This window comes from Chrysemys picta, chromosome 7 (assembly GCF_011386835.1).
Source record: "Chrysemys picta bellii isolate R12L10 chromosome 7, ASM1138683v2, whole genome shotgun sequence".
NCBI lineage: Eukaryota > Metazoa > Chordata > Testudines > Emydidae > Chrysemys > Chrysemys picta.
The window spans coordinates 117,295,178-117,318,634 of NC_088797.1; the positions used below are offsets into that span (position 1 = coordinate 117,295,178).

General features: G+C 40.0%; 1 protein-coding gene across 4 annotated transcripts in view; it reads left to right on the forward strand.

Annotated features, from left to right (window-relative positions):
• CCDC186 (coiled-coil domain containing 186) overlaps window positions 1-23,457 on the forward strand; it is a 51,853-nt gene that overhangs the window by 15,678 nt on the left and 12,718 nt on the right. The window contains exons 2-11 of one of the 4 annotated variants that reach the window (XM_065552434.1): window positions 3,161-3,290; window positions 4,583-5,297; window positions 7,832-7,958; window positions 10,886-11,014; window positions 12,087-12,299; window positions 14,496-14,615; window positions 15,954-16,079; window positions 16,469-16,567; window positions 17,884-17,970; window positions 19,229-19,371. In XM_065552434.1, the coding sequence (XP_065408506.1) occupies window positions 4,600-5,297; window positions 7,832-7,958; window positions 10,886-11,014; window positions 12,087-12,299; window positions 14,496-14,615; window positions 15,954-16,079; window positions 16,469-16,567; window positions 17,884-17,970; window positions 19,229-19,371 (1,742 nt within the window). In that variant the 5' untranslated portion in view covers window positions 3,161-3,290; window positions 4,583-4,599. The remainder of the gene's footprint in view (window positions 1-3,160; window positions 3,291-4,582; window positions 5,298-7,831; window positions 7,959-10,885; window positions 11,015-12,086; window positions 12,300-14,495; window positions 14,616-15,953; window positions 16,080-16,468; window positions 16,568-17,883; window positions 17,971-19,228; window positions 19,372-23,457) is intronic. The other 3 variants (XM_065552433.1, XM_065552435.1, XM_065552436.1) reach the window with 3 other exon arrangements.

The following is a 23,457-nucleotide window of genomic DNA, read 5'->3' on the forward strand; positions in this document are numbered from 1 at the left end:
GTTTGATTTAAGAAAACTGCTACTGCTAGGTTAAGTTTTATTGAAATTGCACAAGCTGCATGATTACCAACACACTTCAGTTGACAAAATGGTGACTCTCTCTTACCTTAATTTATAAGACCTGTAGCAAGCAATTGCTTGAATAATTGAAAGAGTATCTGGTGCATTCTGCCGCATACATGTTCAAATACGTTGCTTTGTTCTATTCATTTGCAAAAGCTATTTTACATATCTATCAAAATAGAGCTGGGATGGCCATCCATGCTTATGTAAACATATTGGATGGAAATTTCTTGATATGAATCTCAGCAGTGAAATGATGAAAAATGTTGGCATTTGTTTCTATTTAAATGTTAGCAGTTGAAATGAAAAAATTAGTTACCACATCCTATTGAGATGAATTTCAGCCCCACTCCTGTCCCGAATTCAGTCTGTTTATAAACTTAAAAGGATAGCATTTCAAATATGAAGATTCAGTACAGTCTTCACTATCAGGAAGGCTAGAAACATTCTTATTTTTTAATAAGTTATGTTTTGGGAAACAAATTTGCAGGAAACCCTAAAATGACAGAATTTGCTGTTTTTTTGTTTTTGTTTTTCTCCTTTAGCATGTTTGTGTTTGTCTCTGTATAGTTTCCCTATATGTTTAATTGTTGTGAAACATACACATTACCCATTGTTATCATTACTCCTGGGGGAAATCTGCGCCACTGCGCATGTGCAGAATTTGTGTCCCCTGCATATTTCTTTGCTTCCCCGCAGAAAATTACTTTCTGATGGGGAAGCAAAGGGAAGCTACAAGAGTGATCATACAACCCTTCCCAGCAGTATGTTTCGGGTGACCAGGGCAGCCAGCAGAGAGGTAAATCAGTGTGGGGCAGGAGGCAGGACTGGGGAAGACCCAGCTCGTAGCTCTTATCCTGCGCCGTGCTCATCTGCTAGTCCTGGCTGGGTTGGGGAGGACGGGACTTCCTCTTTCCCTGCACGGCATCTGGGACTGTGTCAGACCCACCCCCAGATTTCTCCCCCGGCTGTAGGAAGCTCTGCAAACTGCCATGGCAGCAAATTTCAGAGCCTCGGTCTGCAGACTTGGGCTTGCACTCTGGTGCTAAAAATAGCAGTGTAGACATTCCCACTTGGGCTCTGAGACCGACCCCCCCCTCACCAGGATTCAGAGCCTGAACAGGAATGTCTACATTTGCTATTTTTAGCCCTGTAGTGCAAGGCCCTGCAAGCCTAAGTCTCTAGACCTGGGTTCTGAGACTCACTCACGCCTTTTTAAATTGAATTGAAATTTATTTTTTTCAGTATAGACGTAGCCACGGTTTCACACACTGCAGGAGAGTTCTTTAGCCATTGAGCTATAGAATATAGGATATTCTGATGTGGGGCCTCTGTCTCTCCTGTTGAAGGTGTTCCATTTTGTATAAAATACATGATTAGTCATTGGGCCAGAGGGAGTAAGTGACTCCGTTGCTTGATGGTTAGGGCACTAATCTGGAAGGTAGGAGACCCAAGTTCATGTCCCTTCTCCAGTGACTGACTGACTATCTATACACACACACACAGCTTCAACAGGAGAGATTGAAAGAACCCAGGCGTCCCACATACCGGGTAAGTGCCCTAACCACTGGACTAAAAGTTATAAGTCAGTCTGGGCAGCAGCAGCAACACCACCTTCTGTTTTGTGAATAGCGCCTAAGTCCCAAAATCTTTCTCCTGTAAGTATTTGTGTCAAATTCACAAATAGTTTCTAGTTGACTGAAACTGCATTTTTTGGGGATGGGGGATAAAAATGCAATTTGTGTGGAAAAATTGTTTCCAGTTCAAATCTGAGTACATCAGATTTTCTGAATACACAATGTAAAACAGCATAAAATTGCTGCAGAAGTAAAACAATGATGACGTATCAGTGCAGACTTGGAGGTAGATTTTTGTGTTCAGATGCTGTCATGCAAGATTAATAGAAATGCAAGTGTGTTACTTTGAACACATGGCACTGCTTCATGTTCTTTTTGTTATCTCAGAACAGAAAGCATTGATAATGTTGTCTAGCAAGATGTTGCTTTCATAAAGCCAACTGTTGCACCATAAAGATGTTTCCCAGTGCAAAAGTGTGCTGAGAAAGACAGCTGAAACGCATTTGTTTCTGGAGTTCATATGAAGATGTACACCAAAATGAAGAGTTCCATAGGTCTTGGGCTTTCTAACAGGTCACTTACTGGTTTGAACTAGAATAAGTGGTGGATACTCTGAAACTTGAAGTCTTTAAATCAACATTTGAGGACTTCAAATAACTGAGCCAGAGGTTGTGGGCCTATTGCAGGGGTGGGTGTGTAAGGTTCTGTGGCCTGTGATGTTTAGGAAGTCAGACGAGATGATCATGATGGTCCCTTCTGGTGTTAAAGTCTATGACTCTGAGACCTGGGTCAAGGAGTAAAACTCCTTATGTAGACTGTTATTTTGGTATGACTTCCTTTTTTAGGCCTGGTGTAAACTACCAAGTTAGATTCACGCAAGGCAACTTATGTCAACCTATTTGTACATATGTCTATGCTCAAATTTGTCTCTCGCAGTTGTAAGCGCCTTGCTATAGCAATGCAGTAACACCACCTCCCCAAACGGTGTTGAGCCATGGTCGACCTATTGAGGTCAATGTAATGTGAGTGTAGACACTGTGTGACCTATGTCAACCATAACAGTCCTCCAGTAGTTGTCCCACAGTGCCTGTCAGTGACCACTCTGGCCACAGTTGTGAACACCAATGCCAGGGTCATGGAGATCAGAAGTCATCCCCCTCCCCCCCCCCCCCACACACGTTAACATTTATTTTTGAAATACTTTTTCCTGATTGCCCACCTAAGTGAGCGTACCGTGCAGCTCTCCCTTGTTGCGAGCAACTGACCATGCCAGTTACATGCTTTAGATGTGCAGTTGCCTGGAGTAGACCGAGGTTCTGGGTCTGTGGGGAGATGAGACTGTGCAGACACCGCTTCAGCCCAGTCACAGAAATGGGAACATCTATGAAAAGATTGCACAGGGGATACTGGTGGAAGAGTACAACAGGAATCAGCCCCAGTGCTGTGTGAAAGCAAAGGAGCTGCAGCAGGCATAGTGCAGACTACATGGTAATAGTGTCTTGTACACCACCTCCATTCAGTCGTGACGGCACAGATTGTCTCCCCGCCTGTTCCCGATGATTGTCATCTTCAGCCGCTCCAGCGCATTGCATCTTGCGTTGAAAGTGACGAGAGGAAAGTGTTTTGCGTCTCTTTGAAAGGGCCTGAAAAGTGAGTTGTCCTTTTTGAAAACAGCTGTTGTCTTCAGTATATCTTTTCTCCTATGTGTTCTGTTCCTGTAACTTCTATTCTCCACAGGCTTCCCTATCCATGTTGCCCAGGCATCTGATGCTCTCCCTGGCATGCTCCTCCTCCGATGTTGTCTCTGTCTGCCTCACTCTCTGCTCCCTTGTACGTTTACCTCTTGTTCATGGCTGATAGCTCCCGTGCAGCTGCTGGCTACCATCCCTGGGTGTAGTTCCTGTCTCCTCCTAGTAGAGACAGCTGGGCAGGTGGCTCCACATTGTTTCCAGCTGCATTTACATATTATAGTGGAAAGCATTAAGGGTGGCTATGGATCACAGACCTGGTAAAGTTGATGGGTGTAGTAAGCACCCTTAATTCAAGCTAAAAGAGAAACCACCTAGATGTCTTTTGTTTAGTGATAGCTGAAGCCATACAAGCTACTGCTTAAGGTGCTGGCCAGCATGGCAAGGGCTGAGCAGAAGCTAAGCCATGTGTAGCCTGAGGGAGTTCCTTGGAGACTGACTGACTGAAAATACAGTAGCTGGGCATTGATCGGTTGCAGCTGCATGTGGGGAAGAAGGTGAAAAGAACCCCTCCAGTTTACTGGGTCTAGAGACCTCCATACGTACTCAAGGGTCGCAACAAGCAAAGAACTGATCAGTCAGTACTTTGTGGTGAGAAACTAGTTTACGTATGTGCACTCACTTACTGTGAAAGAGGAAAAACCTGTGGACTACCTGAAGGATTGTTATGGATGGCTGGTGGTTTCCAGTCTATAGCAGAAACCTTGTACTCTAAGGAATCATTGTTGTGAATCTTTAAATCACCTTCATTGGCAAGCTTAAAATAAAACCTTTACGGTATTTTATTCTTTGGAAGCATTGTTTTTGCTATTTTTATCTGAAAGCAGGAAGTGCTTCGTTTTTGTTTTTAAAAAACACAGTAGAATGAACAAAACATTTGCCATCTCTACAGTTTCCTGCAAGAGTTATTGAAAGGGAGAAAAAAAAAACTCCACTACATAAAAATTAAGTTAAATTTCAGTGTCTGATATCCTCCCCCATCCCCTGAACTTTTTTTAAATAAGAGATTTATAATTGTTGAAACAGAGAATGTTTAAAATGTTTAGCAGACAAAAACATTGGCTAACCATTGGCAATGTAAAACCAAATTATTCTCCTCCCTCCAGTGTCTGAACTTCCAACCAAGTATTTCCCCCCCCCCCATTTTAATCTTGACTTTTTGAATGTAATATATTGTCCAAATTTTCTTTCTAGATTCCTAAAACGGAAGGATGGAAGAGCGTTTACCGGAAATGCAGCGCATATTGGAGCCAGTCAGCCTCTCAAAGGAAGACAATACACCTTCCGGCTCATCAAGTAATGAGAGCACAAGCAAGACGTCTGAAGTGAAGGACTGCTCAGATGTTGGTTATACTGGTGATGAGGATTCCAGCTTGGAAAGGGAACCTAAATCGTTGGCATCAAACTACAATGTAACAGTTACTGACATAAGAGGGGATGGAGCCATAACTGAAGCACTGGAGCTGCCGCTTTCACCTGATTGTAGTGAAGGTGGGGACTGCTGTGCTAATACATGTTCTGAAAGACAAGTGGAAGACTCTGTGAATGCAGAACATTTGCCTGGTGAAGATTTTGAACAACAGGTTTCAAGAAGTAATGGCACAGAACAATCCCTAATGGAAATACTGCAGGAGCTAAGGGAGGAGTCTGACTTCACGAAAAAATCTAGCAATAGAATCTATTCAGAAAGCCCTTATGACACAGACTGCACCAAGAAACTTATTTCCACAATACAACAATCATCAACACAGGAGGCTTTGCTAGAAGAAATAGAATCTGAACTATTATCTACAGATTTTACGAAAGAGCGTAAACTCCCAAATGGAATGAGGAAGGGTGAACATGCCTTGGCGACATTTGAAAAATGTGTGCAAGATAAATACCTCCAACAGGAGCAAACTATAAAGAAGTGAGTATCTAGATTAACCTCAGGACAAATAAGTGTGTACAAGAGTATCCTTACTAGGGTGACCAGATGAGAGGAAAAAAATATCGGGACACATGTGGGGGAGGGGCCGCCAGCGGAGAAAAAAAGTAGAGTGCTGCCGGCGGAGCAAAAACTCTATAAACATTCTAAATTTAATTTACAAATATGTACAATGAGTACAGCGAGACTTCTAACTTCTTGTTGAATGTGGCAGGAACTGAACAGATATTTGCTAATCCTTAATCTGAAATCCTTAGTCAGTTAGCCTACCGTTAGTTAGAATTCCTTTTTAAGTCCATCAAAGTACTGGTGACATGAATCCTTTGTCAAATATGATAAATTAATCCGCTCTAATTTTTATTCCGTTTCATGCTTATATCTCCTCCAGAAGAATTTCATCAGCTGTCCCAATTGTTAAACCAGTTATGATTGTTAACTTGAAGTTTCCTCTGCCAGTTTGAGATGGCCGAGTTTGGATTTTAAAAGGAGGCTTGAAAAGGAAATCTTTAATTCTGTTCTCACAAAAATAAAAGCCCATAATTGCTTAATACTTTTATGCATACATCTTCAAGCATCAAATAACATTGAAATAACATCTGGTAACACAGTAATAAGTTACAGGAAAGCTTTTGAAATTCTTAATTTACTGTATCTGTACAAAGTTTCCTACAAGAAATTTTTGTACTAGAATTGTTAACTCAGTTTTTCTGAATGAAGATTGTTCAAACTCTCTCTCAGCTCACTGTTTGAATTCTTGGTTCTCCTTTTATCTTTCATATTGCTTTCTCTGTATAACATGAGGGGTATTTGCTCACTTGAAAAACCTAACCTTCCTCTTTAAACTCTTTTCTGCTGACAGGGCTGGAAGTGAAAGTGGCTTTTATTTATATATTTTATATATTTATTAACTTCTTGTGGGAGGAACTGTGTTACCACAGTAATGGCTGACCACATTAAAAAAAAAAAAAAAAAATCTCCCAGAGAACTTCCCATTCAAAGCGTGGAATTCTGGAGAGATCTGCTATGATTTTGGTAACCTTGCTCTACTAAGTGGGGAAAAAACTGACTTTGTGAGTCTGGCATGTGTACATTATGCATAAAGCAATTGCAAAGAATTTGGGAGTGTTTCGGGGAGTGGGAGTTGAAGACAGTGGGTGTCTAGATGGCAGTAATTCCAGGGTATTGTGTACAAACAAGTTAGCTGGGTTTTACCTGTTTGTTTACTGTGCCCCTCATTTGTAAATACTTGATTATAGCAGATCAGTTTTGTGTACTGATCACTGTCTTAAAAAGATGCAGACAAACCAGTGCTGCTTCTCTTCCGCCTTTTATACCCTTTCCAAAACAGTGAGCCCTGCAACTCCCTCCACTCCCTTAAGTGTCTTGGAGTTAGCTAACCTGTTTAGGTGCTTCTGAAAATCCCCCTTGGCGCCTGTCTGCATCTTCAGACTCCTACGTGCTTTGTAAATGGGGCCCTAAGGCACTTTTGAAAACTTTGCCCCTGAGTTATAGGTATAACTGTCTTCTGCATCACTTCTGAAATGCTGCAGTATGTAGCCATAATCATCAACACAAATATGCTATCATTTAGGCTACAGCTTTGATTCAGCCTTCAAACTGCTATCCTGTAAAGCAGTGGCTCTCAACCTTTCCAGACTACTGTACCCCTTTCAGGAATCTGATTTGTCTTGCGTACCCCCACGTTATACCTCACTTAAACTACTTGCTTACAAAAAAATCAGACCTAAAAATACAAGTGTCACCGCACACTATTACTGAAGAATTGCTTACTTTCTCATTGTTACTATATAATTAGAAAATAAATCAATTCGAATATAAATATTGTACTTACATTTCAGTGTATAGTCTATCGAGCAGTATAAACAAGTCATTGTCTGTATGAAATTTTAGTTTGTACTGACTTTGCTAGTGCTTTTTATGTAACCCGTTGTAAAACTAGGCACATATTTAGATGAGTTGATGTGCCCCCTGGAAGACCTCTGCATACCCCCAGGGGCACATGTACCCCTGGTTGAGAACCACTGCTGTAAACGAACAAACTATTTTAAAACATTTAAACTACCTACGAGTGGGGAAGAGAAAATGATCTTGTGGTTAAGGGACCTGACTGGGTTCGATTTCTGGCTGGGTTGCAGGCTTCCTGTGTGACCTTGGGCAAGTCATATCACTCTGCACAACTGTAATGTGAAGATAATATCTGTGTGTTTACATCCATTGTTGTGACTCTACGCGTACGTGTTGGAAGTACTGTGGTGTCATGGTGATGGAGACCATGCAAGTAATCACTTACGTTAGTGCCTGCCACATTGTTAGTGTGGCATCAATTGCTGCACTGTAGCTAAGGGTCTGTCTGCAGTTTTGTAAAAGCCTTGCATATAGGGGAGTGCAACAAAGCTGTTCTGGGTTAAAAAGTACCTGTGCCCAATTGTTTGGACCACTTTTCCTTGTTTTCCACACAGACACCAAAGCAAAGCAATTTTATTTCATCTTTACAGATTGATTAAAGAAAACAAAAAGCATCAGGAACTGATTTTGGATATTTGTTCAGAAAAGGACAGGTTAAAAGATGAATTGAAAAAACGAACAGAAACAGAAAAGCAGCATCTCAACATTATTAAACAGGTACAGAAAACAAAAGAGCTGACTATGCTGTCTAACCTTTCATTGACCTGTACATTTAACTGTCATTGATGTTAGTAGGAGTTTCTAGCCGGCATTGTGTGCGAGGCTGGGAACAAACTCCCAATGCTAATGTAGCCCAGGCATTATTGACTCGTTCTTCCATCCCACAAAGCCTTATTAGTTTGTTGAAAGCACTTACTCCTATCTTTGGGTTCAAACCACTGAAATGTTAAGCATCTAAGTCTGTTGTAGTCAATGGGAGTTGCACATGCTCAGCATCTCTGGGTATTGGGCTCCTTGGGCCCAATCCTGTAAGTGCCTTCAGTTCCCATTTGAAGATGACTGGATGACTAAACGGTAGCACAAGGTCTCATACTCAAATTGCAAAACGCAACCTTGGCATGCACTGTATATTGCATTTATCTGAAAATTATATTACTGTTTGGGCCTGCGTGTGTGTGTGTGTGTGTGTGTGTGTGTGTGTGTGTGAGGCCACCTTTAAGGATTATTTATTTGTTAGTTTAAATACTGTACTATATACAAATTGCCAGCTACAGATAACTATATATAATCTCAAGATTAAAAGCTAAGGTTATAATTGAATCTGGGCATGCTGCAGCTGTTGACCACTTAAGGCAGAGGTTCTCAAACTTCACTGCACTGTGACCTCCTTCGGACAATAAAAATTACGACATGACCGGGGGCCAAAGCTGAAGCCCAAGGACTTCAGCTCCAGGCAGGGGGACTGTAACCTGAGTCCTGATGCCCGGGGCTGAAACCCTCAGGCTTTGGTCCCGGACCCAAGTAAGTTTAAGACAGCCCTGGCAACCCCATTAAAATGAGGTCGGTACCCACTTTGGAGTCCTGACCCACAGTTTGAGAACCGCTGACTTAAGGCATTGTTGCAATTGGTGACATTAGAAGAATCTTAACATATTAAAGAGTTGCACTCTCTCTTAGGACCAGGTATTGTGTGTAGATAGACAGAAGGAGGAATTTTCTACAGATGTCTCCACGAATAGCTTACAGAGATTCAGAAGAAATCTAAACAGTAATCTGTCCTCTTTCCTTTTTGTTAGTGAAAATGAAAAGAAACCCCTAAAGTTGAGAGATTAATTAGAAAAAGGGAGAAAATCTCTGATATATAAATATACTCTAGAATAGACACACTCGTCAAAAGAATACTATTTAGGTATACATGATCCATACAGATAAGAACAAATAATGTGTGGTACTTCAAGTTACTGTGTATGACCGAGGCATCTGAGAACTGTGTCTAACCAAAGAAACGTGTACTTGGTGTTTACTGGTGCAAAATATCACTAGTGTGGCATCCTATTGAATGTCATTACACATTTATAGGATTTGTTTGCTAGTGCTACTGCTGTAAGGGTTATTTAGGCATGTGTTTATAACTTGACATTGAACTTGTTCTGTGGTGAAATAGTGTCCAAACTAACTTTTATATTTTAAAATATAAATGTTAACGTTTTAGTCATACCATAGATCCGATTTATTAATTTCTCTGCCACACAGATTGGCAGGAGACATTCTCAAGAGCTGTGTCAAAGCATTTTTGAATTTTGAAAAGCATTTTGAAACAGAAGCTTTGTCTGTTTTCTGTGTATCTCAAAGCATTTTTGAAAGTACATAGCATGGATGGAAATGGAAATGACATTTAAAAAACATTACAAGCTAAATGGAAACAAACTTCTGCATAAACCAACAAATGCAGCTCATTCCCTGTCCTTTGCTCATATTCCCCAATATCATTCAGTGATTGCATAAGAATCTTGGCTTTGCTATGTTATATTTCATACCATATGTGCTGTAATGGAAAGTGCTAATGATAAGTGGGCCTTTCTGTTACTACTGTTTAATTCCATTTGTCAGTTAAGTCAGATCTTTAATGCTTTTAATATTGCACACTTTGGGATGATTCCAGAAGCGATTATTTTAAAGAAGTTATTCAAGTAGCTCTTTGATATTGCATCTTGAAATGGAACTTGGCAGCAACTAGTTTCCTGGGTCGCAGTAACAGATTTAGGGGTGGGTTTTTGTTGTTGTTGCTCAATACATTTGTGAACAGGAAGTCCTTAGATAAGTATTTCCTTAGCTTGTCTGACATTCAGCAGAGTAAAATCATACAGCTCTAAAATGCGTTCACAACCGCAAGCAAAACCTGCTACCGAATGTGCATGCTTACACAAGTGTATTACATGTTTGTTTGTTTTGTTTTTCATAATCACAGCTTTAGAGAGCAGGACTAAGTCCTTGACATGGTGACAAAACTGTTTTGTCTGATTCTTGCCTTTTGGACATGTATATCTTTATAGGCAACAGGGGCGGCTCCAGGCACCAGCACAGCAAGGTGGAGAATGGGGGTGGGGGGTGGTCGGAGTTGTGGGGGAGGGAGGCTCCGCGAGCTGTACTTTAACTGTAAAAGAACCGCATGTGGCTCACGAGCCACGGTTTATAAGACCCTCAAAATTTGACCCATTTCTCTTTACCTTTTCACATAGTAATTTATTCTAGTCCAGAGGTTATGCTTAATACAGACACTCCCCGACTTACACAAGCGTTCCGTTCTGGAACGCTTTGCGTAAGTTGGGAACGTATCTCCAACAAATACACACACACACACACACACGCGTACGGAATTTTTTCTGTAAGTGCGGAAACCCGGGGAGCGTCTGTGTGGTGCAATCAGCCCTTGACAGATGATGATCTCAGTTCCTTTCATCTTTAGTATTGTAATACAAAAGCTGGGCTGTTACTAGTGATTGTTGCAGTTTGATTAGAGTTTGGCAAGTGCAGTATATATTTTAAAAATCCTGTAACATCTAATTTGTAAGAAATGTTTGTACAAAACTTGATGGAATCTTTACTGACTTTTCTATAATTATCTGCTAATGTTTGCTTTGCAGTTAGAATCAAGAATAGAAGAGCTTAAAAAAGAAGTTAAAACTGCTAAAGACAAACTTGTAACACAGGATGCTGCAGTCAAAAATACTATTCAGCAATTGCATAAAGAGATGGCATTTCGTATGGACCAGGTAATTTTTGAATTCCTTTGAAGTTTTAATAATTGAATCTCTCATTAAAGAATTAGCTTGCTGTAGGAAACATTCACAGCCTGAGCGTTGCAGTCAGTAGGTATGTTGAAAATTGATACACCAAGGCTTCCAAAATGTTTTTTAATTAATAAGATTCAGTTACTCAGGCATTTTCAAGCTTTCAAGTATTTATAACCTTTTGTAGAGCCACTAACACTCACATATGCTTGTCTGGCCATGCTCTTTCATTTGTGTATTTATATGTAAAATAATGAGCCCTGGAATGATAATTTCCCTGTAAATTTTGATTTGATCAACATTTACGTTGCTTTTGAATGGAGGAAGAAGTCCGCAATTATGTACACTTACCAGTGAAACCTGATCTTTTCAAGCACAAGTAAAAAGATACGAAGAAATATTTTCACCTGATCTTTTCAAGCACAAGTAAAAAGATACGAAGAAATATTTTCACCTCATTTTATGTTGCTGGAAGGTCATCTGTTTTCTCCCTTAAGATTTTGCTAAGCTAAAGGCTTTCTCTGTGTTACAAGAATTTTTGAACATAGTTTTTGTTTTGTTCAATGAAACAATAATAGCAATATCTGGACCACAGAGTTTCTATGTGAGAAATGATGTACAGCTGAATAGTAATAGTTAAATTATTTGTTAAAATATTTACAATAACTGAGGAATGGAACTGGCTAGCTGCAAAAATATTTTTCCACTTAGGAGTTATCAAATATATATTCTCCATTTAGGAGTCATCAAATACATTCCAATGGCACCAGCCTGCTGGTTATGCAGCTAAAGTAAAATATTTAGCTTTTAGCTTGCAAATACTTAAACACATACCTGTAGTTACAACTCTGAGTAGTCCCATTTAAATCAGCGGGACTGCTCATGGTAGTAATGTTAAGCCAGTGCGTACCTTGCTTGCAGAATTGGGGACTTTAAGACTTGCCTTCAGTTATGTTTTGATTACTGTGTTGGAGTATTGTGAGTATCCATTGTTCATGTATAAAAACTATCATCAGTGAAATGTAAACTTATGGCTGAATTTAAATTTTTAAAGGCAAACAAAAAATGTGAAGAGGCACGCCAAGAAAAGGAAACTATGGTGATGAAGTATGTTCGAGGAGAAAAAGAGTCTCTAGATCTCCGAAAGGAAAAGGAGTTACTGGAGAGAAGACTAAGAGATGCAAATAAAGAAATTGAAAAGCACGTGAATAAAATCAAGCAACTTTCTCAGGAAAAAGGAAGATTGCACCAGCTCTATGAAACCAAGGTACTTTTAAAGAAATGGTTAAAAGCACTATTTAAATAATCAGAAAAGCACTTATGTGTCACCTTTCATGTAATAATTATGATATCTTATTAAGTTTCCTTTTACTATGTGGCTGCAGAAGACCCATTTTATGTCAATATTTTTTTGGGGGGATTGAGCTTCTATTGTCATCTTCCAGAGATTCCTATGTGTTCTTCTGAACTGAAGTTTGTAGCGTGCTAACAGCACCATTTTTTTTTTTTGCAGCCATTATATTACAGATAATCACTTTATAAATCTTCACTGCTTGTAAAATAACACCGTAGAATTTTTTCTTCCCCTATGGCTGTCCATACTAGTTTTTTAAAATTGGTTTTTAGAGAATCAAGTAAATAAATAGGCCAAGTCATCAAAGCCTGCACTCCTTTTTGGAAGTCAATGAGAGCTCCACACACATGGTGCAATAACTATATCCGGACCGTTCCCTTGTACTCTTCCACAGGATTGTTTGACTGAATTTGAGGCATCTGTGCAGATATGTTCCTTACAGTACTAAGGTTCAGCAAATTCTCATTACAAGTACAGTGTCAAGGCAAGAGACAAACATTTAAACTATCAGCAGTCTCAAAATTTTAAAATGTAATAATTGTCTAAACTATTTAAAAAAACAACAACTGTCTTTGTGCTCCTGAAAGATCCAGTATTCTCCCCAAAACAGAGAGGGTTCAGACTACTCTGATGGATTTGATCATGATCATTGGTCCAAGCAATCATTGCTCACAAGAGGAAGATCAAAAAAACCATCTTATTGAAACTTGAGAACTTTGGTTCCTGGAGCATAGCTTTTATGTATGTCGTTGCCATTCCTGCTCTAAGAATTAAACAGATTGGAATGGACAGCGTGACCTGTTCAGGTCGGCAAAACAGACCTACCAGCTACGTTTTAACTTCTGGCTTAACAGTCAGAACGACATTGCTTGGAGACTTATATTAGAGTTCAGAGTGGTAGCCATGTTAGTCTATATCAGCAAAAAGAACAAAGAGTACTTGTGGCACGTTAGAGCCTAACAAATGTATTTGGGCATAAGCTTTCGTGGGCTACAGCCCACTTCATCGGATGCATACAGTGGAAAATACACTAAGAAGCTTATGCCCAAATACGTTTGTTAGTCTCTAAGGTGCCACAAGTACTCCTGTTCTTTATATTAGAGTGATTCTGCTGCCCTCACATGGTGCTTTTGTAAACCTGTTTTAGTTAAGATAGATCTGTTACTTCAGAAATACTATTTGGCTGCTGGGATTATATTATAATGCGCAGGTTTTTTAATTGAAAATATTAGTTTGTAGCTGTTGGTATCTAAGGTTATCTCAGTAATATGCTTTGCTGATTAATACCACTTGATGTTCACTTGAAGAAAAATAGAGTGGTGGTTTGTGTGGTGTACATTTATTGGCCAACAATCACTGTTGCTCTTCACCTTGTGTAGTCATTTACATCAGTGCAAAGTGTGTCAAACAATAGCAGTCAGATTCGATAGTGTTTTACACCCACTTTGAACTGATGTAAACGACTATATTTAGGTGCAGCCTAATGGTACCCGACCCATTATATCTGGGCAGTTGGCATCTCATTATTTGAACAATTTACACTCCCCCCCCCCCCCCCAATAATTGTCCATGTAGTCAAATATCCAATTTACACAATGCTTCTGTCAGACTACCCACAAAAGTTAGTAAACCTCACATTTTCTGCTATATCTTCCTACAGTTTGACTCCCCTCCGGCCCTTAAGCCTGCAAAAAGAAAAAGGGGCTTTCCCATTTGTCCAGAAGATCAATATGTCTACTCTGTCATGGATCTATGCAATTCCAGTCAAAAGAGTCTTCCTGGAAAACAGTCTGCTATAAACTGTCTCAATTAATCAAGGTTGCTTCAGCTAGAACATCTCTGATCACAAATGTGGCAATACCGCACACGGATAGAGAGGCATCTCTCACTGGGAGTCCAGACATAGACAATTAAGGTTTTAAGACCCAGTCCTGTAAAACCTTAATGTGGCTAACAGTATGCAGTTTTTTGCAGGTTCGGGGCCTTATAGATGAAAATCTGTACTTATCACTCATGTCTGAGTCTAATTCTATAGCTGTATAAAAATCGGGATTTAAAATCAATAAAATGTAATCTGTGGATGTTTGTTTTTGTTTTTACTTTTTTTAGGAAGGTGAAGCCACTAGATTCAACCGAGAAATAGAAAAATTAAAAGAAGAAATCAGTTCTCATACCATCAAAGTAAAATGGGCCCAAAACAAATTGAAAACTGAAATGGATTCACACAAGGTTAGTAAAGCAATACCATGAAGTCAGATCGTAATGAGTCCAATATAGTTGCTATGCCATTTTCTTGCTTAGTAGCACTAAAATCGATAAAAAATCGTTGTTTTTTAACTTGGTAATCTACAGCTGGATTTTGGAATAGTACTTTAAAGATAGTGATATTGAAGTGGAAAATGTGAAAGGATAGAATGTATCAGTGTTTCTCAACCTGGGATGGGTTTAGGGTGCAAGTGCAGGGCCAGTGTTTGGTGGTGGCAAGCAGGGGAATTGCCTGGGGCCTCATGCCACAGGGAGCCCCGCCAAGCTAAGTAACATGCTTCAGTCCCAGGCAGCGGGGCTTGGGCTTGGGCTTGGGCTTGGGCTTAAGCCCACCACCCAGGGCTGAAGCATGTAATTTAGCTTTGCAGGGCCCCCTGTGGTGTGGGAGCCCGGGGAGTTCCCTGCTTGCCACTTCCTAATGCTGGTTCTGAGTATTAATTATATTTAAGGTAAGGGGTTACAATTTTTTCAAGTCTTAATAGTGAAGCCACTTTTATTTTATTTATTTTTAAATCCAAGGGGGTTTGCCAGCACAAAAGATTGAGAAACACTGGAATATATCCAATATTTCTGCTTTACTCTGATTTGCAAGAGTGCTTTTAATTTAGTCCGTCATAACACAGTGTGAGTGACACAATCCTTGCTAAGAATTTCTTCTCTCACTTCTCCTGAACAAGTCAGTTCAGAATGTGGGCACGGTCTAAATCACAAACTGTAACAGTCTGATTGGAAAAGAGGACAGCAACTGGACATGGTTCCTTGCACTTGGTTCTCTTTAAATATGTATATTGCGGAAACAGAGAGAGCTGAATTGCCATAAGGACAGAGAGATGTGACAACAAGATCCTCGCTCTGAAGAGCTTACAGCTGTGTTAGTGAATGAAGGATGGGATGGGAAGTAACAAATTGTTGTGATTGAACAGTGAAGTTTTCAGTTATATGATTTTTGTTTGGAGATAATGAGTCGGCCACTACAGGCCACTTGTTTTTTCAGTGTTACCAAAGGAGCCTTCAATTTGGCTCATGGTAATATGGCTATAGGAACACAGTGGAAAAAGCAGATTTTCACTCGAAGTTTTTGAGATGTGGTGTTGCTGTTCTGGAGAGCCATAAACAGATGATTTAACAGTTGGTGGTGCAGCACTTTCTAAGCAAATATTATGACTGTCAATAAAATCATGAGTTGGAAACTCTACTAGAATTGAAAACATTTTGGTGATCACTCCCTTTTTTCCCTCTAATTCAGATCTTGCTCTGTGACACTCCGTAGGTTCAAATAGTTATTCATGGTTTATTTTCTAGGAAACCAAAGATCGACTCAAAGATGCAACCACAAAGTTAACTCAAGCAAAAGAGGAGGGAGACCAAATACGGAAAAACTGCCAAGAAATGATAAAAACATATCAAGTAGGCATACTTTCTCATGAGGTGAAATTAACATGTTTAACATCTGATTTTTTTTTCTTATTTTCATCTTAAATTGTAATAAAGTGAAAAATTATTGCATGCATGCATGCTATGTGAGATGTCATGCCATTAAATTTATAAATGTCAATGATTAGAGATAACTAAAAAAGAAATTAGGAAAAAAGTGAGATCTTGAGTCAGGTTTCGCTGGAGTGCAATGTGTTTTTATTTGTTCAAAACTATTATCTATGGTAGTACAAATTACAGATAGTCAGTGATAAGAATGTGTGTCTTCTGTGTTCATAAAATACGTAAAGAGGTTGTTTGTTTGTTGGTTTAAAAAAAGCTCAAATTAATTTTATTTATTTATTTATTTATTCATTTATTTGCATTTCTTCCAATTCAACTAGGAGTCAGAAGAAATTAAATCAAATGAATTGGATGCAAAGCTCCGAGTAACAAAGGGAGAACTAGAAAAACAAATGCAGGAAAAGTCTGAGCAGCTGGAGGTAAACTGTTGCTGTTGTTGTTTTTTATTATAATTATAGGCAGTACGACTAGGATCTGTTAACACTAGAGTACACTCCCTTTCAAAACCTGGCATTAAACCTAGGATTCCACAGGCCTTGTCTACACTTACCGGGGATCGATGCTGCTGCGATTGATTCAGCGGGGGGTTGATTTAGCAGGTCTAGTGAAGACCTGTTAAATAGACTGCAGAGCGCTCTCTGGTCGACTCCAGTGCTCCACCGGAACGAGAAGAATAAGGTAAATTGATGGGAGACTGTCTCCTGTCAATGCAGCATGGTGTAGATACCACAGTAGGTCGACCTAAGCTATGTCAACTCTAGCTATATTATTCACGTAGCTGGAGTAGTGTAACTTGGGTCTACTTACCTCAGTATTGTAGACAAGGCCTGAGTCTTAACATTCCTTTTCTGTCTAACAAATAGCTATGGAACCCTCTGACAAAATGTCTCAACCCCCTCTAGTGGCAGGTCCAACAAGCCTAACAGCTTTCAGCTGCTACCATTTACTGTTAGCTCAAGTGGTAGAGCACTGTTTGTGGATGAAGATATCCCAGTCCTGTTCGATGATGCATCTTGGAGTTCAATGTGATTCAACATGATGAAACATCTGGGGTTTTTTTAGTTGGCCTTTTGAAAAAACCCTAAGAAATTACATCCCCAAAAAATGATGTTAAGAGAACATTAAGGTTGCAAAGTCAAGCACTCAAAAATTAGGAAATGCCAGGATTAAGATTGTCTGTGCAACTTTAATTTGGCCTCTTGTGCACATTGTATTATGATGTAATCGTTAGTTACATGATCGCATACTATTTTTTGCACAGGACTCTGGGCTGATATTTATTAACTTTTGAGTGCTTGCTTTTGTAACTTTAAAGTTCTTTTAACAGAGTTATTTTGTGGATGTAACTTCTTATTCAGTTGGAATTAATATTCTAGGCAAATTAACTAAGGATAAATACTTCTCTCCATGTGTAAGTGTGTAAGTAACACCCTTACTGTTAGGGTGACCAGATGTCCCGAATTTTATAGGGACAGTCCCAGTATTTGGGGCTTTGTCTTATATATGAGCCTATTACCTTCCACCCCCGTCCCAATTTTCCACACTTGCTATCTGATCACCCTACTGTTATGAAGTATACATACTCTGATACCATGGTGTTGGGCATGGTCGACAACCCAGGCAATTAGGCAGGCAGTAAATAAGTTCTCTGTTGGTAGGTGTAGTCTTACAATGGATGAGGGCATTCTGTGCCCCCTAAAATTACAGTGTTGTGATGCTTTCTCCCTTTAAAAAGGTACACTATGCCAAAATAAAAGAACTTGAGGACCTGAAGAGAACATTTAAAGAGGGTATGGATGAGCTGCGCACACTAAGAACAAAGGTAACTAAAGAGTTCTCTCTTGCCACGGTGGAACATAAGGATTTTGAAAACAGATCCTATTGTATCTGGCTAGTTTATATAGAGAGCAAGAATACATCGTGTTCTGGTGTAGAGATTTGTCAGCATGAATTCAGGATGGCTGCATTACTCCTAAGTAGGGCTCCATGTCTGTCACGGAGGTTGTGGAAGTCACAGATTCCGTGACTTTCTGCGACCTCCATGACTTCTGCAGTTGCCAGTGTGGCTGACCCCAGGGCCGCCCAAGCAGCTGGCCTTGGGACCAGATGCTCAGGCAACCCTGGGGACAGCCACACCAGCTGCTCTTGGAGTTCGTGAGAAATCGGCCTTTAAACTTTCATTGGTGCAGGACTGAATAAATGACGAATCTGGGTCTTAGAGCAGTATCCGTTGGGAGAGCATTGTACATATTGAGGCTTTGTGTTTGTTTTGTTTTTATTTTGTTTTTTAAATAGTGGCTAGTATTCTTGGAGATTTGAAATGTTAGCATTTGTCCTGGTATAGGTAGGTCAGTGTGCAGAGTATAGGTTTGGAGGCCAGAAGTGCATGATAGATAGATCACTACCATCTGTGTGGGGGTGTTTCTGTATGTACCTCTAAGTGCAATATACGGATCATTGCACACAGATTTTTTTTTTCCTAATGGAGCTGGCCCAGAGGTGTTCTGCCAGCACAATATATTGCCATGCAAGAGATCAGAGTACAGCTGCATTTTGGGAGTGTACTAGAGGCTGCACACTAGGCCTCTGAGAGCACGTGAGGAAGTGCCACACATCACTGATGAGCAACCTGTCTATCAATCTGTTGGCCTGTTCAAGAGCAGCATGGACTAGCTCTGTAGGGAGAAGCATTCAGTTCTTAGACAGAAGCATGGTGACCATGACGTGGGTTGGCCTTGGTAACTGTAGGAAGATGAAACTGCAGCTTTGCTTGTGTCCACCCATATGTGTGGGTTTGTGAATCTTTTGAAGGGGATGGTATTATCCCTATTTAAAGCTTGTATGACGTGACCATTTTTAGAAGATAATTCTTATAGCTGTTATGTTTCTATGTGACTGAACTGCTATTTTAGCTTTCGATCTGTGAAATAGTTTTGCATCTGATTTTATACATTGTTCAAAACCAGTACTACCGTAACTGTGGTTAGAGCTTTAGACGTATTGGATGAAACGTACTCTCTTCTGAAGTTTGGCAGGAAAATAACCAATTTACAATTAAGATTTTGTTCTTTTGCACTTAGGTAAAGTGTCTGGAGGATGAACGGTTGAGAACAGAAGATGAATTATCAAAGTACAAAGAAATTATTAATCGGCAGAAGGCCGAGATTCAGAATTTACTGGATAGAGTGAAAATTGTAGATAAGCTGCAGGAGCAACATCAAAGGTATTAATTAAAGTTTTTAAAGAATGTGTTTGATTATACAGATTTCTGTTTTGGACCTGGAGCATTTCTGTGCTTTAAAAGTATTGCTGCCTTTACAACGTACTGGACCTGGGGGTGTACTCAGAGAATCTGTATCCTCTCCAAGCTGTGGCGTGTTCCTCGTAGAACCTTTATAAATTATGTAGTTTTACTGGCACCCAAGAGCAATACTTTGAAACCTGACAGTTCTAGGGTTAACTGATAGCTGTAACAAATTACCTTTGAAATAGTATGGGGCAAAATTAATCTCTGTGGTAACTCCATTGACTTGGGTAGCGTTCCAATAGGGATGAATTCAGTCGCTGGTCCCTAATAATTTAACTAGATTTCAGTAAAAGTGACAGATATGGTGTAGGGTGGATGGTAATAGGTTGCGTAACACTGCTCATTCTACTGCTGACTCTGGACAGCCTCCATTCAGGGAAATCAGCCAATGCTCATTTTATTGAAGGGATGAGAGAAATGGAGCCAGTGTCCCCAGTATTTTGGAGATGGGAAGGGGAGAGGTTGCTGAGCTGGGAAGATCAGCCCTCTCTGAATGTGATGGATAAATTAAAGTATTATAAAAATATAAACTTAACAAATCTTCTTTAACATATGATGCTTTAATTTATTATATTAACTAATACTTATGAGCATTTGTGTCAATTTAAAACCCTAGCATCAGTTCAGCTGTAACAAATGCCATTGCTTCAAGGAAGTGAAGGAGCTGATTCTCCTTTCACTTGCACCAGTTTGACAGTGGTGTAGTTTATTTCACTGCCATGTAGCTAATACAGATTTACAGCCCTGTAAGTTAGAGGAGACCATCTGAGCAGTGTCTGAGCATAATCATATTTCCATACGGTACATGTGAACTAGAGCAAAAACACATACTATCCATTTTAATGGTGTGACGAAGTGGGACTGTTCTTAATGTTTCCTCTGAATACTGTGTGAGTGCCTCAGTTTCCCCTATGCATTTCTTAAGTCTCTAGGTGGTGGGATAAAGGCCAGTATGCATAAATGGCCGGCACTCTGTCTCCTAGCAACAAATGGCTGGGGCCCTTCCCCCCTGCAAGGGGATAGCTAAAGGTGAACAAAGAGATCAGGTGACCTCCTGGCCCTGGAAAGAGACAAAGGCCAGAAAGGAGGGGCTGGAGGGCTTTTCAGTTTGGAGCTGGCTGGGGACGGGGAGTGAGTGCAGACGGGGTTGTCTGGCTTGCTGGGCCTAGAATGGAGCTAGCTGAGGGGTTCCATTCTCTGGACCTACAAGCTCTGTTTTAGACCGTGTTCCTGTCATCTAATAAACCTCTGTTTTACTGGCTGGCTAAGAGTCACGTCTGACTGCGAAGTGGGGGTGCGTGCAGAACCCTCTGGCTTCCCCAGGACCCTGCCTGGGCGGACTCGCTGTGGGAAGCGCACGGAGGGGCATATGCTGAATGCTCCAAGGTCAGACCCAGGAAGGTGAAGCCTTGTGAGCTTCTTGCTCTGAAGACAGTCTGCTCCAAGGGAGAGGAGGCTCCCCAAAGTCCTGACTGGCTTTGTGGGGAGCAGTTCCAGAGCATCGCCCGGGGACTCCGAGACACATGGATTCTGACAATGTTGCATAAATGGAGGCAGATGACCATTGTTTAAACAGAAACACTCACATGTGCCTGTGGGATTTGTAAGCAATTTTCATTTGAAGTTGAACAGCATTTAATCAATTATCTGCTTTCCTTATGGTTTATACAACTAAACATTTTCAGTTCCTTATATAGACCTTGGCTCCCAAAAACATCATGAAGTTTTCTAGTCAGTCTGACACCTTCAGTTTACACCTTGATCAATATCAGTTACTCATCAACTACAGGAGGGCTAATACATTTTCCTCCTCCTCTGCTGATGTTTGAATAAATATTTGACTAGGAATTTCATTAGGTTGGGTGGGAGGAAGAATGGAAAGCAGGGCTTTCTAATTCTTTGCATTTTAATTTACATTAATATTTAATGTATTTTATAGATACACAGGGCAAAATACATGTTGTTCGGTGCTATTAGTGCTTGATCTAGAAGAGGCCAACCCTGCAGTGACAGAAATTGCAGGCGGATGGCCAGTTGCAGGATAGGGGGCATCTGCTAGCATAAAAGTAGCTAGAGGAAGTTGTAGCTTTGCTCTAAATTTTGTTTTAATCACCTTTGCTGGTGTATGTCTGAATGGAGGTTGTATAACCACTGCTCTGTTTTGCGAGGGTAGTGTTTTAAATAACACTTACATATTCTGTAAAATGAATTGCTGGATGCAGGGTATTCTACCCTAACATGCCCAAACTGCTTCATGCTGGCTTGTGGCCTTTAGGATTTTTGTTGTTCTTGTTGTTAAGCATAGTGAAACAACATAGTTAGAAATGTGCAATGGGAAAACAGCCTCCTCCAAAGGGTATGGGAGGAACTGGAAATATAAATGGGGTTAGTGTAAGGAAAATAGCTGACTTCAACCCAGTGTACTGCTGTAATTCATTGTATGTTTTTCTAAAAGGGCAAACAAGATACTTGGCTGTATTAGCATAGAAGAGAATGAGACAAAGGAGGCAATAAATGATTTACATTTCGTAGCTGGAATACAATGCCAACCACACTTTTTGTGGCCACCAGACTAGCAATATGGTCACCATGCTACCAGTCACCATACTGTGGCCATAGAGATGGTGCAGCTTATATCAATGTGGATAATGCCAAGTTTCAGCTATCTAGTTTTATAAGATTTGGGCTTCATTTTCAAAATGATGAATAGGTGTGGAGAATACAGTTGAGTTCATCCAAAAATGGATAAGCATGATGGCCTAATGATTTTATTTCTTCTTTAAACGCAGTGTGACTTGAACATCTTAAAGTTACCTGCAGAGAAATTTTTTTAAATGGGCCTGCGCCTTTTTTGCGATATAATAAGTACATGTAACTTGGTTTGGGTTTTGACTTGCTCTTTTCTCCCTTACTGGGGAGAGTAGTGGTATTTTTACATTAGTTCGGGTCTTGTCCAAGCTAGATTTCTCTATAGTGACTGGAGGACTTGTGAAATAATATCACAAATGCAACTCAGAGGGGAAAGGGATATTTAGTATGTTCCTAAAACTTGTTTTTGGCATCACTTTAGCCTCAATGTCTAACAGGACATCTTCACTGAAGATTCAGCATCGTGCCCCTTCCATTTAAAGTGTGATTGCACGCAATACACATGACCTACTCAGGGGTAGGGACGGGGAGGACAGTGATGTTCTCCATAAAAGGCAAGAAAGAGCAGGCATGACATTATTCATATTTCTATGGTAGAAAACAAAACAAAAAAAATCCCAAACTCTCAGGCTGCCTTTTTGTATACAAAACAAACAAAAATAAAATAAAGTAGTGCAACCCCATTTAAAAAAAAATCTTTTTGAGGTGTCCTTTAACATTGTGGCTTAGATGCCAGTCTCCTGTCGGGATTCTCCTGAACATTTGTATGTTGTAACCTTAAATCTAGTTTTGTAGAACTGAAAAAAATCACAAATTGTATTTAATCTGGTGTTATAAGAAAAGCAGAACAGGCAAAGAACGTTCCTTAATGCCGAGATCCAATTCCTGGAGGCAGGGAGAAGGAAACCAATGCTCTGTTGCAGAAGTGTCATGTTATAATTCTCTCAGTGCTAACCTTCTTCCTACCAGCAGACGCCTTTGTACTCTCGTGCTTGAGGAAGTCTTCATTGAGTGTGGTGGATGTTTCTTCCCTTCTTTTTGTAAGGGAAGTAAGTATGTGCTGCTGACTGATGAGAAATCTGCCCTAGTAACCCAGAAAGAAAACTCTGCCTTGTTTGAGGTAACTACATCAGAAATAGAGGGCACGCTTTACATTAAGATTCCATTTATAAAAGTATAGTACATACCGGAGTATGTGTGTCATAGGTGGCTTTATAAATGCATCACTAGAAGGTATTAGATAGTTATAAGCACCCTTTTAGACTCTAAAACAGTCTGACAATTAACCATGTATTAACACATCTAATCATTCATTAACCTTCTATAAACTATTTATAAATCAAACCTTTGTAG